Below are 14,866 nucleotides of genomic sequence, written 5' to 3'. Positions count from 1 at the left end.
AAGCTCATGTCCAAACAAGGCTCTCCTTGCCCGAATAAGGTTTAGGATATCTCCCTAGACACATACTTGGCCAAAAAAGAAACAACAATAATAACAATAACAAAGATTTGAGCAAGAAAGCCTCAGGCACTGGAATATAATTCTTACATTTCAAATGAATTAGATAATATTCAGTTAGTTATAATTGATGTGTATTTTTGTCGTTTTACTTTTTGAAAAAACAAAAATATTCATCTACTATAATTAACTAAATATTATCCAATTCATTTTAAATGGATAAGACTACCAACTAACAATAATAGAGTTAATTTTTTTGTTCAGTTTAATGCATTTAATTTTTTTTTTTTTTAAATAAATAAATAATAGTGGTATCGTTGGAAAGAAGAAGGGTAAATTAGACATTAGGTATGAATACTGTTCTTTGGCAATCTTATAAGAGGTTTTGTCGGTTACTTTGCCGGAAACAAAGGGAATAGGGGAAGAAAAGTCATCATTTTCCTTTTAACTTTTTCATTAATGACGATAAGAAAGCTACATGTTTCCGTTAGAATGCTGTGTAAGGGGCATTTCGGGGATTCAGATTTGGCATTAATGGACGGGACGAAACGGAAAAGAACAAAGGGAAAGGGCGTGGCGGTCACGGGAATAAGTCTACAGTAACCCATGCTCTGGAATCACGGACTTTTGCTGTGCTTGAATAACTGAAATGCCCTTTATTATTTAACGATAAGGGATTTCGTTAGTCAACTGTCCCCAAAGTCCAAATTTATGTGCTAGATAACCACTACGTTAACACGTGTTGCCTACGAAGTGACCTCCAAACACATGTTTTTCATACGCAAATAAATAAATAATTAATTAAACATGTTTCCGCTTCTTATCTTTGGATCCAGCTTACATGTTTCATCTTTTTCTTATTGTATGGTGTGGTTTAAGTAATGATCAAAATTAAATTTTTTAAAATATATTTTTTTTTATTAAATTTTTTTAAAATTAAGTTAATTTTTATATTTAATTTTAATAGTTGCTTACACTATAATATATATATTGCTATTTTAAATTCCTTATTTTTTCCCGACTTTTTGAAGTGCTTGGCAAACTTTTTGTGAGGAGAAAGAAAAAAAATTGGATTGATGCGAAATAAAAATTAAAAAAAAAAATTTTGATTTTTTTTTTTAAGTAGAAGGAAGTAAAGTTGTTCTTGAAAAAAATAAAAATAAAGTATAATTATTCGTTAGAAATGTTAGGCTTACAAAATATAAAAGTAAAAATATAAAAAATAAAAAATAAAAAAACTTACCGAGGGATCGCAGGAGAAGAAAAATCGGCAGCAGAGAGAAATGGTCGGTGTGGTGGGCAGTGTTCTCACATTGGTTTTTTTGGGAATGGGGAAAGGAGTTTTCATGACCCATGAGGGAAATTGGAAAAAAAAAAAAAAAAAAATCATGTGTTTGGTTTATGACAAGACTTTATATAAATTATTCTCTTAGTATTTTTGTTGAAAATATATTGTAATGTGATATAAAAATGAAAGATGTTTTGATTTTTTGGTGAGTGTTTCGTGTTGAAAGTTTTTCATTAATATTTTGACTTTTTAGTTAGAAAGAAAAGAGGAAAGATAAGAGTTGGTTAGCAAACACCCTTCACCGTTTACAAGAATACAAGCTTTATCCTCATTCTAATGGACATAAGATGAAAATTACTAAATTAGAAAAAAAAGAAGATGAAAATTACTAATTTTTTTTTTGTTTTGAAAAAATATTATAGCGATCTCTAAGGTTTCATCCTTTATCAAATCGCTTCTTAAAATTTATAAGTTATCATATCATTCCCTAGGATTCACATCATTATCAAATAACTCTCTCAACTCCCCTTCTTTTAACTTATTAACGTTGATGAATAATGTGGCCATTAGACCACATTGTGTCCAATTATTCTATCAACTAACTTACATCATACACATGTCAAGCATGAAGTTCGACTTCAACCCAAAACATAACTATTAAGTGATATCAATTTGGTATAAAACAACATTTAACTATTAAGTAACATCAATTTGGGTCTCCAAGTGGTAGTTCAATTGGCTGGAGATCACACCTTATAAAACAGAGGTTATTAGTTTGAATCTTCATCCCTCTTTTGTGCGGACATGTCAAAAAACAAAATTGGTATGAAACAACATGTAATTGTTAAAATCGGCAATATGTCACCGTGATTGGATATTAGTGACAAGTTAATTGGACACATGGTGGGTGATTAAGGGTGTAGAGCCGTCATTAGGTTGTCCAATGCCCAATAAGAGAACTCTTGAGAAACATTTCATTTGTATAGGTAATTATAGAATAGGGAAAGACATCCCCCGAAGAGAGATGGATAATTGAGGATGTACAAAGTTGGCTAGTGGTCTTGATGTCCCCTATTGAGTATAATTTAAGATTGGAGATGATTAGGCAAGTTTCTTCTCTAATTATTATGATCATTATTATGATTTAGAATAAGGACAGACCATTTAATTTGACTCCCACTAAGTAAATGCCTAAAATCTACATCAAGTTTCAACCTAATCCAGCAATGATTATAATTAATTAGGTTCATGTACACGGTTAGATGTTGGAAGAGTAGAACTACGTTATTGGTTGGGAGGGCTACAAACTCTTCTAATTTTCTTTTATTTTCATTTTTTTTAAACCCAAAAGGTTTTTTGTTTTGTTTTGTTTTGTTTTTTCCTCCTCTTCCCACACTAGAAATTTTAGTTATGATGACACTTAATGCAACAAAATAAATTATAGATCGTAAAATGATTTATTTCTATTTTATTTGAAATTTTATTAATACTTATAGGCCGCAGCATGCAGTTACTCTAATTTCAAAAATGCTTTTGAATGTATTTCAAAGACCTAAAGAGGTCTCCAAGAGGTAACTTAATCGGCTAAATATCACGTCCCATTAAGCGGTGGTCACTAGGTCGAATCCATTCTCCTCCTCTTATGTGGACATGTCAAAAAACAAAAAAAAAAAAAAAAAAAAAGAAAAAGAAAGACACCTAATAAAATGAAACCATCAATTTGTAGTGCTTAAAAAAAAAAAAAAAAAAAAAAAAAAACCATTAATTTGATCTGTCTATAAAGTGCATACAAGTGATTTTACTTACCAAAACAACACATGCAACATATGCTCTCCTTTCAAAATAAGATTTGACAGATTATTCCACATCTAGAGAGAATCTATTCTCTCTCTCTCTCTTTTTAAATTTTTTTTTTTAAAATTTTTAATTTTTAATTACATACAAATCATTATTTCTCTAACTCAATCAACAATACTTAATCCGGCCACCACCATAAATTTGAGACCATTTTTGCATCTTGAAGTGGATTGAGTTGCCTTCAAGAAAACAAAAACAAAGAAAAACCCAACAGAGAAGATGACAACGTCCGAAAGTGGAGAGCACCCAATGAAGAGGATTAGAGGAGGTCCCGACTCCCGAGAGTCCTCGTACCGTCATCACGTGGCAGCTGTCCTGAAAACAATGGCTTATATTTATATTGAGAAATGAAAGTAAAAGGAGAGTGACGGGTGGATGGATGGATGAGACTGGTTCTAAATTCTCAGCCTCTTGTTTGGCACACCAACTAAGTAAGAAAAGAAAGAAGACAAGGTGTGTGGGGTTCGTCACAAAGAGGAAATATGAACCACGATAATTGCCATGTGTATGGCCGTTGGGGTCGTTTATATATGGATAGCTAGGTCAAAAATAATGAATTGATTTTTGGAAGTTCATGAACCATGGTGGTCCATTTTTATATGTGCTGGATAGATAGATACACCAAAACTTAATTACATGCGCGCACCATTTTTGACAAAGGAAAGCTATGAAAAGCCTTCTCATTTGAGAAATTAATAGGGGATTTTCGCAATAACTTGGAACGAGTTGCAAGCCATGGAGATAACCTTTGATCAGTTTTGGACTTCAATTCTGTGCCATAATATGGTTATAGGAGGTGCTCAAATTTTACTCTCTAATGGTAGAAAGTTGTAATAAGATGTAAATGAAACAAAATAGCCAAAGCAAAAGGAAAAATAAAAGAAAAGAACGCTAGGATTTAGCTTATTCAGCTTTAGAGGACTATATACGTTCACCAATAATAAAGAGTTCGATCAGACTATATTATGCTCTTATTGGCTTCATTCTATTTACAATACTAATAGCAAATTTCAAAAAGAGTTGTTTATCGGACAGTTGAGGAAATGCAAATGGAGATTTTCTAGTAAAGTATTAGAATATTTTTATATTCTCTATTATTATGTTTCCTTTTTGTTTATCACTTTTAAATTCTCTATGTATAGAGACTATTGTAACACATTATCACATATTTCATTATAGATACCTTCAACCATATTTGCTTAAATGAAACAACATGTCATGCAATTATTCGGTTGCAATAAGAAAATGATACATGGCAGGCAATTATTGAAGAATTCATTACAAAAAGCGGCAGAAAATATGTAAAAGTATTTTCGTCTTCTTCCTCCCTACCTGACTCTTTTTAGTTATTACTCCTCTTCTTCAACCTTTCGCTGATTTAAGCATCAGAGTTATCTCCACTAGCCTACTCCGACAAGCTCCTATGCCGTAATAGCATATTTGTGCGTTGAACCTAACAGCCTATGGCTAGCGAGCATCAATCATAGTAATTGTTACTTCATTTACAGAATTAGCTCCTTCACTAATTGATCTATTCCTACTATTGTACGTGCTCTTTAGGATGAATGCAGGTTGTTTTGGATAAGGAAGAGATGTATCATTACCCAACATCAAAACAACTGTTGACATGGTCGGCCTATCTGTTGCATATTCTTGGACACACAAAAGCCCAATTTGAATACATCTTGAAATTTCATTAGCATATTGGTCACCCAATGATGAATCAACTATTTCCATGGCTTTATCTTCTCTCCATAGGTCCCAAACCTACAAACATTAACATAATCATCATATTAGGTTTAAAAAATTTGGAAGCCTAATTTGATAAGCCAATATTTTCACGCATTCTTACATGCCCGATCAAATTGGAGGAGGGGCCTTCATGATAATAAGCATTGTTCTTTTTGCCAGTAATGATCTCCAACAGCAAAATCCCAAAGCTATATACATCAGATTTCACTGAAAATAGTCCATGCATTGCATACTCTGGTGACATATAACCACTGTAGTAGCAAAATGAAATTATCAAAGATAATTCTATGTTTGTGCATTAACGCGGCGAATAACATTTTCGGGAACATAATAGGAAAAAGAATTACAAAGGTTAATTTGCTTGATGTTATGCTAATTAAAAACCCCTTTGATTTGTACTTATAAGAATAGAAGTCATCTAATAGGATGAAGAGTTTAATGTATCTTTATTTTGTAACACACTTACTATGTTCCGACGACGCGATTTGTATTTGCTTCAATTTGGTCAACTCCAACGATTCTAGCCATACCAAAATCTGCAATTTTTGGATTTAATGCATTGTCAAGCAGGACATTGCTAGCTTTTAAGTCTCTGTGGATAATTCTTAATCTTGAGTCTTGATGAAGATATAAGAGTCCTCGAGCAACTCCACAAATAATCTCAAAGCGTTTTTCCCAATATAACAATGACCTTTTTGTTTCATCTGAATGAAGAGATGAAAACTCAGAATATATGCTTTTGTAATATTTATGCTACATGTTAGGAATTCATCTGTTTGTAATTTGAGGACCATTTTCGAGTGTTATAACAAGAATTTTATGTGAAAAAGTAGACATACCAAAAATGAAAAAGTTGAGGCTTTTGTTTGGCAAATACTCATAGATTAACATCTTCTCTTCTCCTTGAATGCAATAACCTAGAATTCTTACAAGGTTTCTATGTTGGAGTTTAGCAATTATTGTAACTTCATTTTTGAATTCTTCTATTCCTTGTCCGGAGTACTTTGATAGTCTTTTTACTGCAATTTCCTTCTGATTATCTAAGAGACCCTGGAATTAAAGTACAAATTTCATTTAGCCATAATGCATGGAAACATCCAAGATAAAAATCTAGTGCATTAACACACATGAACTGAAACCATGCAAAATTCAAAACTCCTTGAGGGAGAGTAGTACCTTATAAACTGAGCCAAAACCACCTTGTCCAAGCTTGTTAGCATCAGAGAAATTATATGTGGCTGCAATTATGATACTTAGATCAAAGAATGGTAAATCTGAATTTCTTGTACTCCCATCGAGCTCCCTTGCAGATTCCTTAAAGTAGGTTGAACTCGAGGTAACAGAAGATAAATATTTGCTCTGCCTTTTTCCTATTGTCAAACGCAGTCACAGATAATGAAAGGTGTATAATTAATTCAACTATGAATTCCTACACAAAATCCCCATAATGAAACAGATCAGGAAAAGAGTGAAAAACATTTTGCATACCTTTTTTCTTCCTCATTACCAACCAACACGCAATGGAGACCACAAGAATCAACAATATTAGACCAATACAAACTACAAGAATGGCCACCATGCTCTTGCTCTGCATAAGACCATTTTTCTTTGCATATTGAGCTGACAACAAAAATATAATAATGACATCATAAATCTGAGAAGGTAATTGTACATAACTGGTTTCTAAAATAACATCTTACAAATAAAAAAACAAACAATGTAAAGAAGAATACCTAGTACAACTGCATCCACACGTATATACAAATCTTGTCCTGCATTGGCAAATGTTCTGATGTCCACCAAGTCCCCATGCCATGACAAGCACCCAATCCTTCCCCTTGTCTCATCTGCACTGCTGTAAGCCGTACAAGAACAGTTCCTCAAGCACTCCTGCTCACATTCCTTCAAACTCAAACTCATGTTCACACGTGCTATTGAAGTATCCGGCACTTTCACACGTGCCAACTTCACAAACCCTTCTCTGCTGCGGCACGTGGATGCTCCTTGTCTCCTCACGCACCCGCCCAACCCGTCTCTCATGTTCCAATCATGGGTTGACCTGGGTTTGAACCCGGGTAAGCATGTGCACTGAAATTTGTTGGGATCATATGGATCGCAATAACTATTTGGACCGCACTCTCCGTACTTATCACAGTCTTTCGGGGCGGACCAAAATGTGACCCATTTATTATTGTTCCATGTTAACCGCTCAACGGCTCCTGATTCATCCAACACTAATCTTGTGAGTACTTTAGGATTAATTAAGCTAGACATGGTAGTGACCTCATCTTGATTGTCCACAAAGCTAGGACTAACGAAATTCGTTATCCTTACGGGTGCACCACTCCATCTCCGGCCGGTCCAAGATCCGCCCCGCCACAAGGGAGTTCCACCCTCGTATAAGAACAATTGCGGGTATCCATTTGGGTAAATCCCATATGAGCAGTTGCCGGTTCCCGGATCATCTTTGGACTTCCAAGATGTTAGGTAACGATTGAGCCCGGTTCGCCTGTCCAGCCCAAGTTTCGCGAAAGGAAGCATTGTGTTGGTGGGATAGTCGAAGCTCTGCCATATAACCCTTTGGCTGTCTCGTAGAGCCAAAACAAGATTTCCAGAATCTAAGAGCTGAGCCATAGAATTGTTTGTGGATGAGACTGAAGCGTTTGTAGACCAGATTGGAGTGCTTAGGTTGTTGGTAAGGACGAGGTTTCCATGGCTGTTGATGGAGAGGACTCCGGAGGTATCATTGAGAGGTTTGTCTCTGTTTGCTACCCACACAACGGTTTGTTCAGAAACTTTGTTATACCATATTCCGACGTAGCGGCGGCTAGAGTTTCCCGGGCTGAAAAACCCAAGTGCGAAAGTTTCTTCTTTCGAAACCAGGATGTCACCGTCTTTAAAGGGCTTGTTGGGGGAAATGGTGTCAAGGGAAATGCAAAATCGGAAAACAAGTAGGGAGAGAAGCAACGATGTATTCAATAACTCTTTAGCAGGATTCATGGTGGTTTTTCCGATGAAAATTATAGGCTGAAGCTGAATTTGGAAGGTCTAACGCTTGGAACAACCACAAAAGTGATCATCGTTGACGATAAATGACGAGGAAGCATAAATATTGCAATTAAAGGTGACCTTTACCTTCGGAATCAAAAAACTTTCACACGCAATTTCTGTCCAAATTCAAAGTTGGAATCTTCCAAATAATTAATTTCCACTTCCAAATGAGTGGCATTTAACTCGATCGTAGAATGACACGCTTTTGGTTTGTGTGGTTGAAAAAATGAGAGAGAGGTTAAAAGTAAGTGGGTTGATGTGAATCCACTGGCACTGGGGAAGTTGACAGAAAATGCCTGCATTTGCATTTCTACTAATTGTGGGACAATTATGACTACGTTGTTTTCAATTAGTGCCTTAATTGAAGTTGGCCAAAAATTCTAAAGGCTGTCACCTTAAAGGAGTGTGGATCAACCAAGATTTTCCAAGTCTCCAAATCATAGCCGGCGACTTTGGTGACCCGGTTGGCTAGCTGGTTCCACATTAGAATATTCTCCTCTTTCTCTTGATTGGTTAATTAATGTTTAATTAATTAATTAGGTCCTTAATTTACAATCTAAAACTTAAGCTTCGGTGGATATCATTGCCAACTAGCTAGTTGGTAATTAAGCAGAAAGCTGAACGACCTTTTAGTTGGGTGGTAGATGACAAGAGTGATTTGCATTCCATATTTTTGTTCTTCGTTAAGGGGTTCCCATCATTTTATATTTCTGTAATAAGCATTCGATCTATAGTGTCACACTTATATTAGGTAATGATTTTATATTATATTAAATTCATACAAGAGAAATATCAAAGTACAGTAGATTTGTTGTAATAGCATATTGGTGCACAGAACCCAACCGCCTATGTTAGCGAGCATCAATCATAGTAATTGTTACTTCATTTACAGAATTAGTTCCTTCTCTACTATTGTAAGTGCTCTTTAGGATAAATGCAGGTTGTTTTGGACAAGTAACAGTTGTATCATTACCCAACATGAAAACAACTGCTGACATGGTTGGTCTATCCGTTGCATGTTCTTGCACGCACAAAAGCCCAATTTGAATACATCTCAAAACTTCATTAGCATATTGGTCACCTAGTGATGAATCAACTATTTCCATGGCTTTATCTTCTCTCCATAGGTCCCAAACCTACAAACAAAGTAATCATCATATTAGGTTAAAACAATATTACACTAATTTGATAAGCCGTTATTTACATGTGTTCTTACATGCCCAATCAAATTTGAGGATGGACCATCATGATAATAAGCATTGTTCTTTTTGCCAGTAATGATCTCCAGCACCAAAATCCCAAAGCTATATACATCAGACTTCACTGAAAATAGCCCTTGCATTGCATATTCTGGTGACATATAACCACTGCAATAGCAAAATGAAATAATCAAAGATAGCTCGATGTCTGTGATGTTTGTGCATTAACATGGCGTATAAACGTTTCTATGAACACAATAGGAAAAGAGTTGCAACGGTTAATTTGTTTGATGTTTTACTTAAAATCCCATTTGGTTTCCACTTCTGTGACTTTAATAGGATGGAGAGTTTAATGTATCTTTATTTTGCAAAGCACTTACTATGTTCCGACAACGCGATTTGTATTTGCTTCAATTTGGTCCTCTCCAACGATTCTAGCCATACCAAAATCTGCAATTTTTGGATTCAATGTGTTGTCGAGTAGAACATTGCTGGCCTTTAAGTCTCTATGGATAATTCGTAATCTTGAGTCTTGATGAAGATATAAGAGACCTCGAGCAATACTATAAATAATCTCGAAGCGTCTTCTCCAATCTAACAATAACTTTTTTGTTTCGTCTGAATGAAATATGAGAACTTAGAATATATGCTTCTGTAATATTTATGCTGCATATATAATAGGAATTCATCTATTTGTAATTGAAGGATCCGATTATGGGGTGTTATTGCAAGAAGTGTATGTGAAAATTAGACATACCAAAAATGAAAAAGTCGAGGCTTTTGTTTGGCAAATACTCATAAATTAACATCTTCTCTTCTCCTTGAACACAATAACCAAGAATCCTCACAAGATTCCTGTGTTGGAGTTTAGCAATTATTGTCACTTCATTTTTGAATTCTTCTATTCCTTGTCCGGAGTACTTTGATAGTCTTTTTACCGCAATTTCCTTCTGATTATCTAAGACACCCTGAAGTAAAAGTACAAATTTCATCTAGTCAAAATGCAAGAAAAACACACATGAACTGAAATTTTGCAAATTTCAAAACTCCTTGAGGGAGAGTAGTACCTTATAAACTGAACCAAAACCACCTTGTCCAAGCTTGTTAGCATCACAGAAATTATCTGTGGCTGCAATTATGATACTTAGATCAAAGAATGGTAAATCTGAATTTCTTGTACTCCCATCCAGCTCCTTTGGAGATTCTTCAAAGTAGGCTGAACTCGAGGTAACAAAAGTTAAATATTTGCTTTGCCTTTTTCCTGTCGTCAAAGGCAGTTACACTTACATATAATGAAACAAATGAAATACAAATGAAACAGAGGAAAAGAGCTAGCAGGAAGAGTTTACGTCTTGCATACCTTTTTTCCTCCTCATTACCAACCAATACGCAATGGAGACCACAAGAAGCGACATTAGACCAATACAAACCACAAGAATCGCCACCATCCTCTTGCTCTGCATAACACCATTTTTCTTTGCATATTGGGCTGAGAACAAAAATATAAAATATTTTTAATAATGACATCATAAATCTGAGAAGGTAATTGCACGTACATAACTGGTTTCTAAAATAACATTTTCCAAATTAAAAAAAATAAAATAAAATAAAAATATGGTAAAGTATAATACCTAGTACAGCTGCATCCACACGTATAAACAAATCTTGTCCTGCATTGGGATAGGTTCTGATGTCCACCAAATCTCTGGGCCATGACAAGCACCCAATCCTTCCCCTTATCTCCTCTGCACTGCTGTAAGCCGAACAAGAACAGTTCCTCAGGCACTCCTCCCTACATTCCTTCAAACTCAGACTCATGTCCACACGTGCCATAGAAGTATCCGGCATCTTCACACGTACCAGCTTCATAAATCCTTCACCGCTTCGGCACGTGGATGCTCCTTGCCTCCTCACGCACCCGCCCGACCCGTCTCTCATGTTCCAATCACGGGTTGACCTGGGTTCGAACCCAGGTAAGCATGTGCACCGGAATTTTTTGACATCATATGGATCGCAGTAACTGTTTGGACCACACTCTCCGTATGTATCACACTCTCTCGGGACCGACCAAAACTCGAGCCACTTGCTATTGTGCCATGTGGACCGCTCAACGGCTCCTGATTCATTTAACACTAATCTTGTGAAAAGTAGTTCAGGATTACTTACAGCGTACATGGTTGTGGCCTCATCTTGATTGTCCACAAAACTATGATTCACGAAACTAGGTATCCTTACGGGTGCACCGCTCCATGTTTTGCCGGTCCAAGGTCCGGCCCGCCACAAGGGAGTCCCACCCTTGTATAAGAACAATTGTGGGTACCCATTTGGGTCAATCCCATATGAGAAGTTGCCGGTTCCTGGGTCATCTTTGGACTTCCAAGATGTTAGGTACCGGTTGAATCCGGTCCGCCGGTCCAGCCCAAGTTTCATGAACGGAAGCATAGTATTGGTGGGATAGTCGAAGCTCTGCCATGAAATTGAAACCCCTTGGCTGTCTGGTAGAACCAAAACAAGATTCCCAGAATCTAAGAGCTGAGCCATGGAATTGTTTGGGGATGAGACTGAAGCGTTTGTAGACCAGATTGGAGTGCTTCGGTTTTTGCTGTTAAGAACGAGGTTTCCATGGCCGTTGATGGAGAGGACTCCGGAGGTGTCATTGAGAGGGCTGTCTCTGTTTGCCACCCACACAACGGTCTGTTCAGAAACTTTGTAATACCATATTCCGACGTAGCGGCGGCCAGAGTTTCCGGGGCTGAAAAACCCAAGTGCGAAAGTTTCTCTTTTCGAAACCAGTATGTCACCGTCTTTAACGGGCTTGTTCGGGGAAATGGTGTCAAGGGAAATGCAAAATCGGAAAACAAGTAGGGAGAGAAGCAACGACATATTCAATAACTCTTGAGCAGGATTCATGGTGGGTTTTTCTGGTGAAGATTGTAGGTTGGCTAATTAATGAGAATGCTTTGTGTTGGGGGGTTGGGTTAAGAATGAAGAATCCGCCAGCAGTAGTGGAGACGTTCTCAGAAAATGCTTCCATTTCTTACATGTGGGACACGAGTAAGCTAATAATTTTGACTAGAGAAATGTTTTGTGTATAAATCACTCACTAATCATTTGATCTGTTGTCCAATAAATGTTAGGTTTAATACCTAATTTTTAAAAAGATGGATAAGATTCTTTTGACAAGGTTGTGTTCGTCGAGATCGAACATTGAAGCTGCTAAAAATTCATAAGAACTTTCACCTTTAAAGGCGTGGATACAACCAAAGATTTTCAAAGTTACTAATGATGTTGAATCTTTATTAAACATTATTAATGGTCAGTATGTCATTCGACATTTTTCATGAAACAGAAAAATATTGCATCAAGTAAAGCGAAAGGCTATACACATGACATGCATGGTCCCTAGGTGAAGAAGATGAAAAACACAGTGATCTTGATCTTTATGGGTGTTTTGGAAATTTAAATAGCTATTGAAGGTTAATTTAATCATTCTATTTAATTAGCAAAGGAGCACATTTTTTCCGTTCGATTAAATTGACGTATGATTTTAATGGAGAGGAGATTTTTGAATTCAAACTTTGGATTAGATTGATGACCAAATTCAAAGTTCGACGGCGGATGATGGTAATTTGGAGGCACACATATAATTTTACCCTTATTTTTACTTTTTATAATCCATTGAATTCTGTCACACTACTTTGCCTTGCTATATAAAGATAATTCACATGTTATATATTATATTGTAAATCTTGCTCTTTCCATTACATATATAATAGCTAGCCATATGAGAGCAAATCAATTGGATTTGGACAATACGCTAAGATGATTGTTAATTTGTTATGTTATGTTAATAACACCTTGAAATTTAGAGTAATGATACAACGATGACTAGAGTTCTCTCAAATGTGATATGTCATTTAAAATCACCATTGAATTTAAGATGATCATTATTGAGTTTTAATCTATTAGTGATTTTAAAAATCACATCACATTTAGGAGAACTCTAGTCCTCCTTATATCATTACTCTGAAATTCAAATGAAATTAAAAATAACTACAAGTGAAGTCCATGTTTATTTATTTATTTTTTTTTTCAAATTGAAAAAAGGTTGGAGGGGGAGACCAATTATGGCTATTCTAGCCGGGCGTGACCATAGTAGGACAAACCTGCGGGGGACTGCTCAAGAGGGACCTAGGCTGCGAAAACCGCAAGCGCAATCTCAAGACCAGCTGAACCATAGCTTAACCGCCTGCCCCACCAGGGCATCAATGGGAACTAAGGTGGTTTATACTAATTAGGAAAGAGGATTCTTCATTGCGGAGATTCGAACCCACACCCTAATACTTACCTAATCACTTGGGAATTTCTTTAGGCTATTAAACCACCACCCTTGATAGTTGAAGTCCATGTTTAGTCTACATAATCATAGGCTAGCTTCTAGATCTTGCTGTTTAAACATTAAGCATCGATCTCACGTCGATGGCAGTGATTTTCTTACGAGTTGTATGTTATCGTCAACATAAAGTGGGATACTACTACTCGTAAAAGGCATGGTCTTAGTTGTTGGCTACATAGATTTGACTTCTTTCTTTTGGTATTTAGTTGTTGGCCACACCCACTATCCTCAAAAGTATCTCAACCCTTTCTGAACTCTAACAAGTTAGGAGCTCAACAACGAAACAAGCAACGAAAGAGGCTGGATTAAAGCCAAATAATAAAAACCCCACCACAAAGAGCAAAATGGGGAGGTGCATGAATCATAAAAAGCCCCTCAACCCCACCTAAACCCCCATTAGACAACAGCAACATCTAGTCTAAAAAGTCTTCACAACAAGGACAAACCACTAAGGCACAGGGAGACTAAAACACAAAAGCCAACAAAATAAACCAGCATGCACTACAAGAATTTAGGTCTTTAGGGGCGACTTCGAGTCGACCCTAAAAGTCCTAAAGTGGACACTGTTGACAACAGCGTCGACTTTTGGACCCCAAAGGTGTCAACGCTAATAGTCCGACCCTAATGATCAAATGTGTGATTATCAGCGTCCACTTAAAGTCGACCCTAATGATCACTTTTAGCGTCCACTTTATCGACCCTAAAAGTCGCAATGTTTTAACCCTAAAGGTGATGTAAACGGAAGCCATAGTCGATGCTAATAGCCAACCATTAGCGTCCACTTAAGGTGAACGCTAATAGTTAACTATTAGCGTCCACAAAGTGGACCCTAATGGTCCTAAAAATATTTTAAAAAAAAAAAATTTAACTATCAGCGTCCAAACCAAAGTGGACGCTGATAGTTAACCATTAGCGTCCACAGAGTGGACCCTAATGGTCCTAAAAAATTTTAAAAAAAAAATTAACTATCAGCATCTACTTAAAGTTGACCCTAATGATTACTTTTAGCATCCACTTTATCAACCCTAAAAATCCCAATGCTCTGACCCTAAAGGTGATGTAAATGAAAGTCATAGTCGACGTTGATAATCAACCATTAGCGTCCACTCAAAGTGGACGCTAATAGTTAACTATTAGCGTCTACAAAGTGGACCCTAATGGTCCTAAAAAAATTAAAAAAAAAAAAAATTTAACTATCAGCGTCCAAATCAAAGTGGACGCTGATAGTTAACCATTAGCGTCCACAAAGTGGACCCTAATGGTCCT

General features: G+C 36.3%; 1 protein-coding gene across 1 annotated transcript; it reads right to left on the bottom strand.

The window, feature by feature from the left end:
- Positions 1–4,669: 4,669 nt before the first annotated feature.
- Positions 4,670–12,114, bottom strand: LOC132169997 (G-type lectin S-receptor-like serine/threonine-protein kinase RKS1). Its single transcript, XM_059580924.1, has 14 exons — positions 10,836–12,114; positions 10,565–10,693; positions 10,272–10,465; positions 9,962–10,172; positions 9,585–9,822; positions 9,285–9,372; positions 8,896–9,141; positions 6,688–7,987; positions 6,519–6,574; positions 6,131–6,268; positions 5,794–6,004; positions 5,421–5,658; positions 5,055–5,205; positions 4,670–4,969 (listed from the first exon to the last, which is right to left on the bottom strand). Exons 1-14 carry the CDS (start codon positions 12,112–12,114, stop codon positions 4,670–4,672), a joined length of 4,779 nt encoding a protein of 1,592 aa, XP_059436907.1.
- Positions 12,115–14,866: the final 2,752 nt, after the last annotated feature.

The sequence above is a fragment of the Corylus avellana genome, chromosome ca2, assembly GCF_901000735.1.
Source record: "Corylus avellana chromosome ca2, CavTom2PMs-1.0".
In the NCBI taxonomy this organism is placed as follows: Eukaryota; Viridiplantae; Streptophyta; class Magnoliopsida; order Fagales; family Betulaceae; genus Corylus; species Corylus avellana.
This window is presented reverse-complemented; position numbering and strand designations above follow the sequence as displayed.

Bases quoted from the DNA above. Each gene is read 5' to 3' on its own strand.
- LOC132169997 (XM_059580924.1), bottom strand. From the start codon at position 12,114: ATGAATCCTGCTCAAGAGTTATTGAATATGTCGTTGCTTCTCTCCCTA. The intron at 6,269-6,518 runs GTAGTTTGTATT...ACCTACTTTAAG, and splicing joins AGAGCATGGTGGCCATTCTT to GAATCTGCAAGGGAGCTCGA. The intron at 5,659-5,793 runs GTATGTCTACTT...CTCTTCATTCAG, and splicing joins CCTCAACTTTTTCATTTTTG to ATGAAACAAAAAGGTCATTG.